An 18,367-nucleotide genomic window follows, 5' to 3' on the forward strand; every position below is an offset into this window, starting at 1 on the left:
TCCTGTCTTGCAGGAAAATATGCACAGAACGAGCTGTATGACTGGTGGCATTGTCATGCTGGAGGGCCATGTCAGGATGAGCCTGCAGGAAAGGTACCACATGAGGGGGGAGGATGTCTTCCCTGTAACGCACAGCGTTGAGATTGCCTGCAATGACAACAAGCTGATGCTGTTGCTGTGACACACCGCCCCAGACCATGACGGACCCTCCACCTCCAAATCGATCCCGCTCCAGAGTACAGGCCTCGGTGTAACGCTCATTCCTTCGACGATAAACGCAAATCCAACCATCACCTCTGGTGTGACAAATCCGCGACTCGTCAGTGAAAACATTTTTTGCCAGTCCTGTCTGGTCCAGCCACGGTGGGTTTGTGCCGATAGGCAACGTTGTTGCCGGTGATGCCTGGTGAGGACCTGCCTTACAACAGGCCTACAAGCCCTCAGTCCATCCTCTCTCAGCTTATTGCGTACAGTCTGAGCACTGATGGAGGGATTGTGCGTTCCTGGTGTAAGTCGGGCAGTTGTTGTTGCCATCCTGTACCTGCCCAGCAGGTGTGATGTTCGGATGTAACGATCCTGTGCAGGTGTTACACGTGGTCTGCCACTGCGAGGACGATCAGCTGTCCGTCCTGTCTCCCTGTCTTAGACGTCTCACAGTACAGACATTGCAATGTATTGCCCTGGCCACATCTGCAGTCCTCATGCCTCCTTGGAGCATGCCTAAGGCACGTTTAAGCAGATGAGCAGGGACCCGTGGCATCTTTCTTTTGGTGTTTTTTAGAGTCGGTAGAAAGGCCTCTTTAGTGTCCTAAGTTTTCATAACTGTGACCTTAATTGCCTACGATCTGTAAGCTGTTAGTGTCTTAACAACCGTTCCACAGGTGCATGTACATTAATTGTTTATGGTTCATTGAACAAGCATGGGAAACAGTGTTTAAACCCTTTACAATGAAGATTTGTGGAGTTATTTGGATTTTTACAAATTATATTTGAAAGACAGGGTCCTGGAAAAAGGGACGTTTCTTTTTTTGCTGAGTTTATATATATTTTGGCATTTTTCGTTGAACAGAAATACATTTATGTAACACAACTCCTGTTTTATTGCTTTCTTACAAATCCTTTCTGGAATGATATTCAAGAATGAGTATCACTTAAAATTCAACGCTTACATGATTTTATATTGTACAGATTGCAATGGCAAATATATTTAAAATCTAGGAAAAAGGATTGTATAAATAAAAACCTGCCTAGGTTGTCTATTGGAGTAGGCCTATACAATCCTAAAATAATTGGTGTCATTATCCTTTTACATTTAACAAATGTATCTCAATATTAAAATGTAAAGGACATGTTATTGTTCGGATACACACCGGCAAATGGATTACGTATTGTCAACAGGGTTGTTGTCTTTAGTGTGTGGCGGGCTGGTTAACACTGGGATAAACGGATTAAAGTTAACGGTAGAACCAACACAGTAACTGTCTTATGGAAGCACTTCTCTAAGCGAGAGGTATATTACATATTTCTATATAAGCTATTTACACTACCTTTTTATATTCTAATGATCCTAATGATTTAGGTCTAGGTGTAAAACAGCCAAAGTGATAGAGCAACGACCCTGGGGTAAAAACAAAAGGTGTGTGTGGTTGGAGAGAGGGTTGGTTTTACAGGATTACTCGCTCTGGATTTTTAGTGGTACATGTATTCTTGGCTATCGTGCCATGGCTATGTCCGAGTCGATTCTAAGTTGAACTTAGTCATCACACTACCCATAAAGGAATACCTAAAACACATTTTTGCTGGCAGTCATTAGCATCTGTGTTACTTTTTCCTTGCTTTTCTGTCAGAATAAAACAGGATATAATGAGGACTATATGAAATATGTCTTGCATGTAAAAGACATAAAGAACTGGTCTGGATAGATATATATATACGGTTGAAGTTTACATACACCTAAGCCAAATACATTTAAACTCAGTTTTTCACAATTCCTGACATTTAATTCTAGTAAAAATTCCCTGTCTTAGGTCAGTTAGGATCCCCACTTTATTTTAAGAATGTGAAATGTCAGAATAATAGTAGAGAACGATTTATAAAAAAATCCCCAAAAAATCATCACATTCCCAGCGGGTCAGAAGTTTACATACACTCAATTAGTATTTGGTACCATTGCCTTTAAATTGTTTAACTTGGGTCAAACATTTCGGGTAGCCTTCCACAAGCTTCCCACAATAGGTTGGGTGAATTCTTGCCCATTCCTCCTGACAGAGCTGGTGTAACTGAGTCAGGTTTGTAGGCCTCCTTGCTCACAAACGCTTTTTCAGTTCTGCCCAGGATTGAGGTTTGAGGTCAGGGTTTTGTGATGGCCACTCAAATACCTTGACTTTGTTGTCCTTAAGCCATTTTACCACAACTTTGGAAGTATGCTTGGGGTCATTGTCCATTTGGAAGAACCATTTGCGACCAAGCTTTAACCTCCTGACTGGTGTCTTGAGATGTTGCTTCAATATATCCACATAATTTTCCTTTCTCACGATGCCATCTATTTTGTGAAGTGCACCAGTCCCTCCTACAGCAAAGCACCCCCACAACATGATGCTGCCACCCCCGTGCTTCACGGTTGGGATGGTGTTCTTTGGCTTCCAAACATAACGATGGTCATTATGGACAAACAGTTCTATTTTTGTTTCATCAGACCAGAGGACATTTCTCCAAAAAGAATGGTCTTTGTCCCGATGTGCAGTTGCAAACAGTAGTATGGTTTTTTAATGGCGGTTTTGGAGCAGTGGCTTCTTCCTTGCTGAGTGGCCTTTCAGGTTATGTCGATATAGGACTCGTTTCACTGTGGATATAGATACTTTTGTACCTGTTTCCTCCAGCATCTTCACAAGGTCCTTTGCTGCTGTTCTGCGATTGATTTGCACTTTTTGGCATTAAAGTATGTTCATCTCTAGGAGACAGAACGCGTCTCCTTCCTGAGCGGTATGTCGGCTTCGTGGTCGCATAGTGTTTATACTTGCGTACTATTGTTTGTAAAAATTAACGTGGTACCTTCAGGCGTTTGGAAATTGCTCCCAAGGTGGAACCAGACTTGTGGAGGTCTACAATAGTTTTTCTGAGGTCTTGGCTGATTTCTTTTGATTTTCCCATGATGTCAAGCAAAGAGGCACTGAGTTTGAAGGTAGGCCTTGAAATACCTCCAATTGACTCAAATTATGTCAATTAGCCCATCAGAAGCTTCTAAAGCCATGACATCATTTTCTGGAATTGTTGTTTAAAGGCACAGTCAACGTAGTGTATATAAACTTCTGACCCACTGGAATTGTGATACAGTGAAATAATCTGTCTGTGAAAAATGACTTGTGTCATGCACAAAGTAGATGTCCTAACCATCTTGCCAAAACTATAGTTTGTTAACAAGAAATTTGTGGAGTGGTTGAAAAAATAGTTTTCATGACTCCAACATAAGTGAATGTAAACTTCTGACTTCAGGTTGATTTCTATTCATGTTTTCCCCCAAAAAGTCAAACAATTGGATCCAATGAACTGACCAGGCTGGGCCGACATGCTTATAGCCTTGCTAGGACATTCTAAATATGCGTGTTTTTATATATTGGGCTGTTATTATTTGTATTAATATGATCTATTATTGTTTTGTTTTTTTCTGAATGTTTTCCATTTTTGGTTAGTTATCTTAAAAAGCACACTCATAGATCTGTCTCTTATACACATCTAGATGTGTATAAGAGACAGGGCTTGACATTAGCCGTCTTGATTACTTCCTGGTCTCATTCTTGCTGGCATCAAAAAAAAAAAATATTAATAGAAGACCAAATGCGATCGGACCACCATCTAATTGGCCTCCATATACAGTGGGGAGAACAAGTATTTGACACACTGCCGATTTTGCAGGTTTTCCTACTTACAAAGCATGTAGAGGTCTGTCATTTTTATCATAGGTACACTTCAACTGTGAGAGACGGAATCTAAAACAAAAATCTAGAAAATCACATTGTATGTATGGATTTTAATCCATGACGGCGTAGTGTGTTACTAATGGTTTTCTTTGAGACTGTGGTCCCAGCTCTCTTCAGGTCATTGACCAGGTCCTGCCGTGTAGTTCAGGGCTGATCCCTCACCTTCCTCATGATCATTGATGCCCCACGAGGTGAGATCTTGCATGGAGCCCCAGACCGAGGGTGATTGACCGTCCTCTTGAACTTCTTCCATTTTCTAATAATTGCGCCAACAGTTGTTGCCTTCTCACCAAGCTGCTTGCCTATTGTCCTGTAGCCCATCCCAGCCTTGTGCAGGTCTACAATTYTATCCCTGATGTCCTTACACAGCTCTCTGGTCTTGGCCATTGTGGAGAGGTTGGAGTCTGTTTGATTGAGTGTGTGGACAGGTGTCTTTTATACAGGTAACGAGTTCAAACAGGTGCAGTTAATACAGGTAATGAGTGGAGAACAGGAGGGCTTCTTAAAGAAAAACTAACAGGTCTGTGAGAGCCGGAATTCTTACTGGTTGGTAGGTGATCAAATACTTATGTCATGCAATAAAATGCATATTAATTACTTAAAAATCATACAATGTGATTTTCTAGATTATTGTTTTAGATTCCGTCTCTCAGACCTCTACATGCTTTGTAAGTAGGAAAATTTGCAAAATCGGCAGTGTATCAAATACTTGTTCTCCCCACTGTAACTTTTACAGAATTACCACGTGGACTGGAATATTGGAAATTGAATCAAAGCCTTTTGGATGATAATTTGTTCTTAACTAAGACAAAATAATTCAGAATTTACTTTTTTTCTGCACAACAGATCCCCTTATTGTATGGGACACTTTTAAATGTACTTTTAGAGGTCATTCAATACAATACTCATTCAAATAAAAGCAGTTTAGGTCAACAGAGATTAGACTAATAAAGGAAATAACAGTGCAGTTAGATGGTAATGGAAACTGTACTATAGAGGCATAAAATAGGTTAGCGAAATACCAACAAGAATTGGAGGTACTTACTCAAGAACGATAAAGTGTAATGTATTACAAAAATGAAGTGAATTGGATGGAAAATGGTGAAAAATATTTTTATTGAATCTTCAATATATAAATGCTACCAAAACGAATTTACAGAAATGCGTTACAAATTATGGAGTCATCCATGATTCACCAAATTAGATTTTGAAAGAGGAAGCAACATATTTCAAGCTAAAGTTTTTTTCAATTTCCACTGAATGATATTAACTGTAAGGATTTATTTCCTAATACTATAAAATATTTTATTATTATTAACACATTTACAGAAAGTAGATTTGGATAGAAAACACTCTGACGTTTCTAAAACTGTTTGAATGATGTCTGTGAGTTTAACAGAACTCATATGGCAGGCAAAAACCTGAGAAAATCCAACCAGGAAGTGGGAAATCTGAGGTTTGTAGGTTTGCCTATCTAATATACAGTGTCTATGGGGTCATATTGCACTTCCTAAGGCTTCCACTAGATGTCAAGAGTCTTTAGAACCTTGTTTCAGGCTTCTACTGTGAGGATGAGGGAATAAGAGCTGATTTAAGTGGTCTGCCAGAAGGCCACGAGCTCACTCAGGCGCGCCCGTGTGAGAGTTAGCTGCGTTCCATTGCATTTCTACAGACAAAGGAATTCTCCGGTTGAAACATTATTGAAGATTTATGTTAAAAACATCCTAAAGATTGATTCTATACATCGTTTGACATGTTTCTACGAACTGTAATGGAATTTTTTGAATTTGGATTTTTGAACTAAACGCGCAAACAAAAAGGAGGTATTTGGACATAAATTATGGACTTTATCGAACAAAACAAACATTTATTGTGGAACTGGGATTCCTGGGAGTACATTCTGATGAAGACCATCAAAGGTAAGTGAATATTTATAATGCTATTTCTGACTTCTGTTGACTCCACAACATGGCGGGTACCTGTATGGCTTGTTTTTGTGTCTGAGCGCCGTACTCAGATTATTGCATTGTGTGCTTTTTCCGTAAAGTTTTTTTTTAAATCTGACACAGCGGTTGCATTAAGGAGAAGTTTATCTAAAGTTCCATGTAAAACACTTGTATCTTTTATCAATGTTTATTATGAGTATTTCTGTAAATTGATGTTGCTCTCTGCAAAATCACCGGATGTTTTGGAGGCAAAACATTACTGAACATAACACGCCAGTGTAATCTAAGATTTTTGGATATAAATATGAACTTTATCGAACAAAACATACATGTATTGTGTAACATGAAGTCCTATGAGTGTCATCTGATGAAGATCATCAAAGGTTAATGATTAATTTTATCTCTATTTCTGCTTTTTGTGACTCCTCTCTTTGGCTGGAAAAATGGCTGTGTTTTTCTGTGACTAGGTACTGACCTAACATAATCAGATGGTGTGCTTTCGTCGTAAAGCCTTTTTGAAATCGGACACTGGTGGGATTAACAACAAGTGTATCTTTAAAATACTTGTATGTTTGAGGAATTTTAATTGAGATTTCTGTTTGAATTTGGCGCCCTGCACTTTCACTGGCTGTTGTCAAGTCGATCCCGTTAACGGGATCTCAGCAGTAATAAGTTTTTAACAAGGTACACCTATTAATTGAAATGCATTCCAGATGACTACCTCATGGTTGAGAGAATGCCAAGAGTGTGTAAAGCTGTTATCAAGGAAAAGGGTGGCTACTTTGAAGAATCTGAAGTCTAAAATATATTTGGATTTGTTTATCACTTTTTTTGGGGTTACTACATGATTCCATGTGTTATTTCTTAGTTTTGATATCTTTACTATTATTCTACAATGTAAAAAATAAAGGAAAACCCTGGAATGAGTAGGTGTGTCCAAACTTTTGACTGGTATGTGGGACTGCAAAACAACAGTCAACATCGACAGTGAAGAGGCGACTCCGGGATGCTGGCCTTCTAGGCAGAGTTGCAAAGTAAAAGCCGTATCTCAGACTGGCCAATAAAAATAAAAGATTAAGATGGGGGGGAAAAGAACACAGACACTAGACAGAGGAACTCTGCCTAGATGGCCAGCATCCCGGAGTCGCCTCTTCACTGTTGACGTTGAGACTGGTGTGTTGCGGGTACTATTTAATGAAGCTGCCAGTTGAGGACTTGTGAGGCGTCTGTTTCTCAAACTAGACACTCGAATGTACTTGTCCTCTTGCTCAGTTGTGCATCAGGGCCTCCCACTCCTCTTTCTATTCTGGTTAGAGCCAGTTTGCGCTGTTCTGTGAAGGGAGTAGTACACAGCGTTGTACCAGATCTACAGTTTCTTGGCAATTTCTCGCATGGAATAGCCTTCATTTCTCAGAACAAGAATAGACTGACGAGATACTCAACTCGTCTAAAGAAGGCCAGTTTTATTGTTTTCAGCTGTGCTAACATAATTGCAAAAGGGTTTTCTAATGATCAATTAGCCTTTTTAAAATGATAACATTGGATTAGCTAACACTACGTGCCATTGGAACACAGGAGTGATGGTTGCTGATAATGGGCCTCTGTACACCTATGTAGATATTCCATTAAAAATCAGCTGTTTCCAGCTACAATAGTCATTTACAACATTAACAATGTCTACACTGTATTTCTGATCAATTTGATGTTATTTTAATGGACGAAAATGTTGCTTTTCTTTCAAAAACAAGGACATTTCTAAGTGACCCCAAACGTTTGAACAGTAGTGTATGCAGTATTAGTAATAATAATAGTGTGTGGATGGGTTAATAATAGTAATAAATATATATATATATATTTTTTCAAATATTGTAAATGTCACACTGTTTTTGACAGGTGGTAAGTGCCAGAGAAAAAAAATCTCCGGTAGATGACTGTGGCAGACTCACTGAACACTTCCTCAAGGTACTGCCACAGTTGCTGATTAAGGTAAGAACATATACATGCGCCCACACACACATTAATTAGTTAAGTAAAACACACTCTTTCATGGGAACATATTACACCAGTGCAGGAGGGCTGGTGATGACAGAAAGGATGACGATGATATTGATGATAATGCTGCTACTGATGAAGGTTAAGAGAATGATAATAATGATTGTATTGATATTACACGTTTTATCCTCCTGCTAGTTAATATATGTTAAGGCTACTGCCACTAGAGGGCATTACAATCCAGCAGGTGACCGGTTATATTCCGTCTTAACAATCTCACAACTAACATGGCTTTTGCTACAATGAACAAACTGGTGTGCAGACTAATCAAAACAATGATAATGATGATTGTTGTGATATGATGATTGTGCTAATTATATTCCTAGTATTCAGGGAGCCCAGAAACTGTGGCATCTCTTTTGAAGATACCTCAGTACTTACACCCAGACTCGCCTCATGCAGAATTCCCACAGGTCAGCTTACTAGAAAATGTGCTTTATAGCCAATCAGCACTTTTACATTGTTCTTGTAAAAGTTGTTGTCAACAAATGCAAAATTCCAGTGATGGTGATATGCTATCGTCTTAACTACTTTAGTTGAATGCACTTATTGTAAGTTGGTCTGGGGAAAAAAGTGTTTGGTAAATGAGTAACAAGATAATGTTAAACAAATACCATAGAGATGAATGAGTGAGAAATACATGACAAGACTAGTAATAATTTATTATTGTATTAGTGTATGGGACATGTGAGCTATGTACTTCTCAGCAATTACTTTGCAATCCTGTTGTTTCGCAGACTGCTGTTAGCACCTTCTGCTGGCGAGACTATTAAATCAGATTTTAGAAGGAAAAGATCTCCAGCATTCTTGTATGATTCACAGTACTTTCAATGGTCCAAAACATATTTAGTCCATAGACCTTGATCAGGGGTTAAAGTTCAACCTCCATGAAGGTCTATTGACCCAACCATTTGTTTGAGATCACCAATGTTTTACATATACAACCAAAATTCAACAAAATGTCAGAACAACCCTGTTTTAAAGAGTATTTCTCCGTCCCCCTTCCTTCCAGGCGTTGTCGGGCCTGCTGGCTGAGATGGGAGCTGTTTTGGAGCTCCACACTCACCCTGCGGTGCTGGAGGCGGCTGCTCGCTCATACCTCAGCCTGTGTGGAGAGGAAACAGCCTGGCACCCCCTGGCACGACCTGGCAGAGACGCAGTGGTCCAATGCTGGGCAGACAGACTGGCAGCACTGCTGGGTGACGCACTGCAGGTAGGCACAGAGATGCCATGTGTAACACATACATAAAAATATGCAGTTTCTTTAGGCAGTTTCTTTAATACAGAGTGGCGATTTGAGTTATGTATCTGTTTGCCATGTTCCTCTCCCCCCTCTCTCTCTCTTTCTTCTCAGGATGGCAACTTCACTGCTGATGCGGAAAAGACAGGAGAGATTCTATCCACACTGAAGAAACTCACTGCTTTCCACAAGTAAGATAATGTGTGCGTTTGTGCCTGTGTACGCAGGCAGGTGATCATGGCTGCGTTCCGTGTCTGCGCGTGTGACACCTGCTCTGCTCTCTTGTAGTGCCCAGGACCTGTCTCGTTGGGGACTGTATGAGCAGGTCTTTCCTCTTCTCTCAGTGGAGATCATTCATGGTGGATTACCTACACAGGTAGATAGTATACCCTGCCCTGAGCTATGATCACCCTCTGTCAAATAACGTCACACCAGTCGCGTCCTACTAACCCCTGAGCTCTTCCTATATGGGACATCACATAACCTTTTGACACTTACAGGTACGGTTGAAGTGTAAAACACCAGCCTAGTTGAGAACACCATGCCTCACCACCTCTGACCTCCCTCTCTCTCCGCCCTCAGCTGACAGTGGAAGCTCTGCAGTGTGTATCTTACTCTGTCCTCTGGAACCTCAACACCAGCGGAGAGACCCTGACCTCGCGGGTGACCACCTGATATTACCTCCTACAGTTAGCTAGTCCGGCTTTATTTACAGTTAGCTAGTTTCCTGTACGGTTGTGCTGGATGCTATGACTGACCGTGTGTGTATGTGTGTGCAGGAAAAGGCTGTCGCCCAGAGGAGTCAGATGAGAGCATTGTGTGAGAAGTGTCTACGTTGTCTGTCCCACAACGATCAGAGTGTGAAGGAGCAGGTAGGACACACCGCAGCACTATGAGTCTGAACCTTTAAATACTTTAGCTGCACTGGCGCATTGGATTCAATGGAATAGTCCCAAGAGTGTAAATCCTGTCCATCTGGCACAGAAGGCAGGCTCAATGAAACGGGTCTGAACACAGGACTGCTAGCCTCCATGTTATTTTGTCTAAATGGACCCGCGCTGTATGTTGCGCATCAGTATTGACTAGTGAACTATGATCTTTGTTATTCCACTGTCCTAGTGACTCTGTTATCGTTTACATCTTAGTGATTTTGTTACACCGCCACCCCCCATACCTCATTCTGATAATTAGTGAAACTAATAAACTATCAGCAATCTCTTCCCATGAGTAAAAATGTACTATAGTCAAAATGTGCTTTATTAGCCTTTTTAAAGAACAAACATTATTTATTTATATGATAATTTCCTCTGTTGTTTCTGCCTTTCGGTGGCTCCAGCATGTGTGACAATGTGCTGCTTACACCATTGGACATACCATTGATTCTACATCACTGGTCATGTGATTGATTGTGTCCTCAACCACTCAGGCCTTTGTATCTACAGTATGTCTCTGTGTATGATAACCTCACTGACACTGGGTGGTTCATCTGCTCTCTCTGTGAAGGGCACAACTAGCGTGAGCTAGTATTCATCATGACAACTACTAAAGAGTTAGCTAAAGCAGAAACACCTCTGACAACCATGCCACAAGTCAGTTAAAATATATATATATTTAGTTCTCTGAATGTTGGCTACTTGTCTCTTTACTGTGAAACTAACTAATAGGTTGTCTTGCTCCTGTCTCTCTGATGGTCTCGCTCTCCTTTTTTAATGATTTTTCTCCGTCCCTCTCCCACTTTCTCCCCCCCCCCAGGCATTCCTGTCTCTGTGTGATGTCCTGACGGCCCACAACTACCAGTTGCAAGTGTGGGATCCCTCGTCTTACGGCCCCCTGCTCTACACTCCCGACCCGAAACTTCAGAGGGCGCTGCTCGCCTTCATTCTGGAGCACGTCTTCACTGGAGCAGAGTACGACAGCCACAGCAGGGGTGAGACCATTGACAACTCTACTTCTGATTACTGTAGTTTCTTTATTAGAGATGGAGAGCGAGCCTAATGCACCCCCATCTTACCATACCTCTACCTGACTTGCTCACCCCTTCTCCCCAAACTTGACCGGAGATCAATAGGAGTTTGTCAAAAGTTTGCAGGAATGTATTAAGTCAGGGTAGAGTGCAATGATCAAAATTATATCCATAAGACTAGATGAGGCTAGAGAAAATAGCACCTCTGTCTCTTTGTTTCGTCCTGTGTGTCTTACACACTTGTACCGTTCCCCAGCAGATGGCACTGTTTTTCTTTGTCAGACGGTAGGATTGGTACAGATGTACAGTATGTCACAGGTTTACAGTTCACTCCCTGTTTCTGTTACAAGTTAATCATGATAATACATTCAGATATTAAATTCACAGCCGCAGTCGTAGCTAATGGATCTACACGGAGGTGCTCCTAGGCTATAAATCACTTCATATTCTACTCCTCAAACCTGACCTAACAGTCGACTTCAAATCCCGTAGGAAAGCCACTAATACTAGTGCTACACAGACTCATTATACAGTGTGTTGTTAGTCCAAGAGATCATAAGTATTTGTTAGGTGACGTGTCTATGGATCCTTTGTATAGCGTTTGAATATATTTTTACAGGTTCCACAGTGGGATAAGTTCAATTTAAAAAAATGGCTATATTTAAACAAAAGGGAAACTGGATCGATAGAAACCGTATGCACTGCTTTATTCTCCGAGAATGTATTTTGTGCGGGCCATTTACTGTGTGTTGAGTATTGATGGTCAAGAGGAGGCATTCATAATCAATGGTACTTGACGACAGCCTTTCTCATGTGAAACATATTGCGTCCTCACACGGATAGTCCAGATAAGTCAATATGCGCACAGGAAGGAATTTCTCATATGTTCAAACAAATGCAATATGGGACTATTGGTTTGGAACATGTAATAAAGATCTATTGTGTTATTTGATTTACTTCGTGGCCATTATAGTATAGACACTGTTTTCTATTAGATGTTGGATTGGAGATCAGTCTCGGGGCAAAGGCATTAAGTTATGAAATAAGGGCAATGGTTTTTCCGTGAGAAAATAGCATTAACTTTGGTTTACCTCTGAGAGTGTTTTATTGGCTCTGTGAAAGATTGAACCCACATGGTGTCATAACTATAGTTGCGTGTTGTCACTTATTTCCACCTGTTAAACCCATTGTCCTGAAACTTAACTGAACCACTCTTTCCCTCTCATCTGTCTCTCATTCCCCCCCTTTCTTTCTTTTCTCTCTTTTTTTGCTTTTCCTCTCGTTCATCCTTTTCTTCCCCTTACTCATTCTGCATGTCTCTCTCTCTCAGGTAGTGATGTAGAGTCTGGTGAGGGGAGGTTGGAGGAGCTCCACAGACGTAGGAGCTTATTGGCAGGCTACTGTAAACTCATAGTACACGGGGTGCTGGAGATGAGTATGGCTGCTGATCTCTTCAAGTATTACATGAAGGTAATGCTACTATCACAAAGTAATTTCTGCATACAATATACATATACAGTGTATTCAGAAAGTATTCATACCCCTTGACTTATTCCACATTTTGTTGTTACAACTGGAATTCAAAACGGATTAAATATCATATTTTTTTCTCACCCTTCTACACACAATACCCCATAATGATGAAGTAGAAAAATGTTTAGACATTTTTGCAAATGTATTGAAAATTAAATACTGAAATAGCTAATTTACATAAGTATTCACACCCCTGAGTCAATACATGATAAAATCACCTGTGAGCTTTGTATACCTGGGTTGTACAATATTTCCATAATTTTCCAAATTCTTAAAGCTCTGTCAAATTGGTTGTTGATCATTGCTAGACGACAATTTTCAAGTCTTACCATAGATTTTCAAGCGAATCAGAAACAATCACTCTTCTTAGTAATCAACTCCAGTCTAGCCTTGTGCTTTAGGTTATTGTCCTGTTGAAAGGTGGCTGGGTGTATTGATTACTCAAAGAGATATTCAGTTTTACTCATCTACCAATAGGTGCCCTTTGCAAAACATTTGAAAACCTCCCTGGTCTTTGTGGTTGAAATTGAGGGACGTTACAATTATCTCTATGTGTGAGGTAGTCATTCAAAAATCATGTTAAACACTATTATTGCACACAGCGTGAGTCCATGCAATTTATTATGAGACTTGTTAAGCATGTTTTTCCTCCTGAACTTATTTAGGCTTGACATAATAAAGGGGTTGAATACTTATTAACTCAAGACATTTCAGGTTTTCATTATTGAATTCATTTCTAAAAATAAAACATGATTCCACTTTGACATTATGGGGTATTGTGTGTAGACCAGTGACAAAAAATCTCAATGTGGAAAAAGTCAAGGGGCGTGAATACTTTCTGAAGACACTGCATGTTTTCTACTTGGGTAGAACAAAATGTCAAGGTAGAACATTTATACCGCACCGGAAACCTAGATTTAGGGTTATATTGGATAGGACCCCTCCTCATCCTCACGACTGTAGGAGCAGTACATTAGAACAGTGTATCAGAATTCTCACACAGGTATGAATATTCAGTTGTATGTTTTGTGTGGGGCACTTCAGCATTTTAGGGAATGTGAGGTCATCAACATTCTCTCCGAGCGGGACAAGCAGCATAAAGCACACACTTATGCACACACGCAGTGATACAGCTATCTGTAGTGAAGGGGGCGAGGGGGAAGAGGCCAGACGCCACATGAAAGGCTCTGATATGACTGTCTCCTCACCACTGATATTCTGTCTCTCTCTCTCTCTGCAGTATTATAATAACTTTGGTGACATCATTAAGGAGACTCTGAGCAGAACGCGGCAGATGGATAAGATAGAGAGTGCTCGCACGCTGGTGCTCTGTCTGCAACAGGTTGGCCAGGGTTGTCCTCCCTCTACCTCTACCCCTTCACCTTTTTTCTTTTTTTACATCATGTTTCACCCTTCCCTTTACCCTCCATGGCGCATTCCAACAATCCCCCCCCCCCCCAAAAGGCATACATACATACAGTGCCAGGCAAAAGTTTGGACACACATTTTCTACATTGTAGAATAATAGTGATGATATCAAAACTATGAAATAACACATATGGAATCATGTAGTAACAAAAAAAAGTGTTAAACAAATCCAAAGTTTTATATTTGAGATTCTTAAAAGTAGCTCCACCAGTCCTATTTATCATTTACAAAGATTATACTGCATTTTCTTTCTTCCAAAAATATATATGCTAATTGATAAAAATATATATCTACAAATATGTATAATATTTGTTATTTTTCTGTCTTTTCTGGTGGATTAAACTGAAATTGCAACCTACTTTCTATGGCTTGTTTTAAAAAATAGCTACATTTTTGACATTTACATTTTCAAATAACCCAAAAGTGAGATTGGTCTTTTCCCCTTTCTTCAGATTACATTCGTGAACACTAGGTCAGCCATTCTTACTAATCTGCCAGAGAACCAGTTTGGATTTAAGTATATCTTTTGTATGACTGAAGCCTTTAGTGAGAGGTCTAATGCTTTAATATTGAATAATTTCTGCCATCTGAATTCACATTCATTATATAAATAGGCTCGTTTAATGTTGTCTGGCTTACCGTTCCAAATAAAATGTTTTTTATTTTTTGTACAAATAAGCAAATAGGTCAACTGGGATATGACTAAAGAGTTAACCAGGGTGATCTTTCCCTGGTAGCAAGGGATTATTGATTTTTGCTAACTTTGTATTAAAATGTATTGCAGTTTGGTAATTTTGCAATATGAATACAGAGTATGTCCACTTCACCATCAGACCATTTTATTGGTAAACTACTCAGTAATGTAAAAGTTGCATTTTTTAGTGATCCAATACGTATTATCACTTATCATAATTTGGTTGTAATCCAGAAAGGTTAGAATATATTTTTGGCATCTTCCTCAAATGAAATCCATTGGGAGAAGGATATTTTGCATGCATTTTAAATCTGTATCCAAAATAATTTAAATTGGGAAATGTGTGACATTTTGGCACTATCCAGGCCTCTAGGTTTTAGATGTTCACGTTTAATATTTTTTATTATCCATAAAATGTATTCTTCACATGGTGAAGTTTTTAAATGACACCAATACAGACTAATTGTAAAGGCCTGGGTAAGGCTTAATGGTAGATCCCACAGAGGGAGGGGTGGCTTGTAGGGGATGCACTCATTGCTCTTTTTTGGCCTCACACAGCTCTGCAGTCTATGGGTATGTGTTGTCCTTTAGTTGGCTGGCTAATGGATGGCAAATATCATTCAGGTCTAAATGAGGGCGAGAACTGAGTTAGATTGAATTGAGCTGATCGGATTTTAGTTGGATTTGATTTAAACTGAGCTTATCTGAACTGAATTAAATTGAGTAAAGTACACTTTGAGTTAGATTCAGCTGAAATGAATTGAACGAAACTGTGACCAAGTTGATCAGTGATGTCTCCGTCACTTTGTACTCAGTTGTTCCTGCGTCTGAAGCAGGAGCAGGACAGTGGAGTCACCTGTAGCTCAGGTGTCCAAACATTCAGCAGCATCAAGGAGCTGGCCAGACGCTTCTCTCTCACCTTCGGCTGGGACCAGACAAAGTCCAGAGAGTCCCTCGCTCTGATCCATAGGTAGGTAAACACTACCCTCATAACCTTGTATACGTGCACACTCACGTCCCATTAATGTTATTCATCATGGTTTCCGAGGCCTCATCACACCACACCAGTACTATGAGCATTTGTTTGAAATAATACTCATGTTACTTGTACTCATAAGAATTATACTAATAATACAATTTGTAGCACATTTCCTGCGCTCATATGTCATTCATTCACTTTTCCTCTCTGTGTGTGTGTGAAGGGACGGTATAGAGTTTGTTTTTCAGGGCTTTGTCCAGAGAGCAGAGAAGCCCTCTCCTCCGTACCTCTCCTACCTCACCATCCTCAGCGAGTTCTCCAGCAAGCTCCTCAGACCAGACAAAAAGATTGTGTACGTGTGTGTTCTCTTCTCTGTATAACATGCAGTCAAAAAGTGATTTTATACAGTACCAGTCAAAAGTTTGGACACACCTACTCATTCCAGGGTTTTTCTATATTTTCACTATTGTAGATGAATAGTAAAGACATCAAAACTATGAAATAACAAAAAGATGAGATAACCAAAAAAGTGTTAAACAAATCAAAATATATTTGAGATTCTTCAAAGTAGCCCTTTGCCTTGATGACAGCTTTGTACACTTTTGACATTCTCTCAACCTTCATGAGGTAGTTACCTGGAATGCATTTCAATTAACAGGTGTGCCTTGTTAAAAGTTAATTTGAGCCAATCAGTTTTGTTGTGACAAGGTAGGGGTGGTATACAGAAGATAGCCCTATTTGGTAAAAGACCAAGTCCATATTATGGCAAGAACAGCTCAAATAAGCCAAGAGAAACGACAGTCCACCCTTATTTCATGACATGGTCAGTCAATCTGAAAAATGTCAAGAACTTTGAAAAGTTTCTTCAAGTGCAGTCGCAAAAAACCATCAAGCGCTATGATGAAAGTAGTTCTCATGAGGACCGCCACATGAAAGGAAGACCCAGAGTTACCTCTGCTGCAGAAGATAAGTTCATTGGAGTTCCCAACCTCAGAAATTGTAGCCCAAATAAATGCTTCATAGTGTTCAAGTAACAGACACATCAACATCAACTGTTCAGAGGAGACTGCGTGAATCAGGTTTATGGTTGAATTGCTACAAAGTAAACCGCTGTTAAAGGAAACCAACAAGAAGACTTGCTTTGGCCAAGAAACACGAGCAATGGACATTAGACGGGTGGAAATCTGTCTGATGTGAACAGATAATATCCGCATGTGTGATTCCCACCGTGAAGCATGGAGGAGGTGGTGTGATGATGCTTTATTTTAGAATTTAAGGCACACTTAACCAGCATGGCTAACACAGCATTCTGCAGCGATAAGCCATCCCATCTGGTTTTCAACAGGACAATGACCCAACACACCTCCAGGCTGTGTAAGGGCTTTTTGACCAAGAAGGAGAGTGATGGCGTGCTGCATCAGATGACATTGGCCTCCACAATCACCCGACCTCAAGCCAATTGAGATGGTTTGGGATGAGTTGGACCGCAGAGTGAAGGAAAAGCAGCCAACAAGTGCTCAGCATATGTGTGAACTCCTTCAAGACCGTTGGAGAAGCATTCCTCATGAAGCTGGTTGAGAGAATGCAAAGTATGCAAAGCTGTCAAAGGCAAATGGTGGCTACTTTGAAGAATCTAAAATATATTTTGATTAAACTTTGTTTTGATTACTATGTGTTATTTTCATAGTTTTGATGTCTTCTATTATTCTACAATGTAGAAAATAGTACAAATAAAGAAAACCCCTTGAATGAGCAGGTGTCCACATTTGACTGGCACTGTAAACATTTCCACACGGAGGCTGGAATAATACTGTGAAACTGAAAATAATAATGCCTTTTTTAGATCTGGTGATGTCACCAGGCAGTCCAAAACTCCATCCCACCAAAATAGGTGGAGATTTCAGGCAGTTAATAGACCAATATGAAAGAGTTCCAAACCGCTCTGCCAATGACAGCTAGTTTTCAGTTTTCCCCTCCCCACTCAGACCACTCCCAGACAGTCCCAGCAAAACTTTTGCTTGAGAAATTGTTCTTTGCTAAGAAGTTATGTGTTTCTTCTTGACCATTATTAATTCATAACAATCACAGTAAGTACTTAATATAAAATCATTTCTGGTAACTATTGAGATAAAAATGGCTGCATTGGACATTTAAAGACTGTTTGTATGTCAGTGGACTAGCTTAAACCTGTCCCTCTCTCCCTCCAGTTACACCTACCTACAGAGGTACATAAGTGAACAGACCATCAGTAACAGAGAGGAGTGTTGGCTGCCACTCATCTACTACCGAGCCTCCTTATTGGCTACTGGGGCTGAGGGGGAAGATGCTGTGTCCTTCATCAGCTCTGATACGTTAAAGCAACCGTCTCTAGCCAATCGCTCACGCTCTCCCTCTGTCAGACACAGCCCTACTGCTGACGGTAGGTACTTTGACATCATCTGACAGGGACCTTCTGATCATGATGCCCACCATGACATGACTTCCATGAGTGATTGCACTTTGTATTGCTTTGTATAGGATTTATTCTTGCATATTCAGTTTTCAGAGTGCCAGAA

General features: G+C 40.2%; 1 protein-coding gene across 1 annotated transcript in view; it reads left to right on the top strand.

Annotated features, from left to right (window-relative positions):
- The window catches only part of si:ch211-269e2.1 (cohesin subunit SA-2), a 42,139-nt gene that overhangs the window by 22,549 nt on the left and 1,223 nt on the right, over positions 1–18,367 (top strand). Inside the window, exons 18-30 of the mRNA XM_023981754.2 lie at positions 7,817–7,909; positions 8,302–8,388; positions 8,988–9,188; positions 9,330–9,406; positions 9,504–9,591; positions 9,798–9,878; positions 9,995–10,087; positions 10,968–11,142; positions 12,509–12,648; positions 13,952–14,053; positions 15,649–15,803; positions 16,036–16,164; positions 18,020–18,231. Coding sequence (XP_023837522.1) covers positions 7,817–7,909; positions 8,302–8,388; positions 8,988–9,188; positions 9,330–9,406; positions 9,504–9,591; positions 9,798–9,878; positions 9,995–10,087; positions 10,968–11,142; positions 12,509–12,648; positions 13,952–14,053; positions 15,649–15,803; positions 16,036–16,164; positions 18,020–18,231 — 1,633 coding nt within the window. The remainder of the gene's footprint in view (positions 1–7,816; positions 7,910–8,301; positions 8,389–8,987; positions 9,189–9,329; positions 9,407–9,503; positions 9,592–9,797; positions 9,879–9,994; positions 10,088–10,967; positions 11,143–12,508; positions 12,649–13,951; positions 14,054–15,648; positions 15,804–16,035; positions 16,165–18,019; positions 18,232–18,367) is intronic.

The sequence above is a fragment of the Salvelinus sp. IW2-2015 genome, linkage group LG36 (genome assembly GCF_002910315.2).
Source record: "Salvelinus sp. IW2-2015 linkage group LG36, ASM291031v2, whole genome shotgun sequence".
NCBI classification, from domain to species: Eukaryota; Metazoa; Chordata; class Actinopteri; order Salmoniformes; family Salmonidae; genus Salvelinus; species Salvelinus sp. IW2-2015.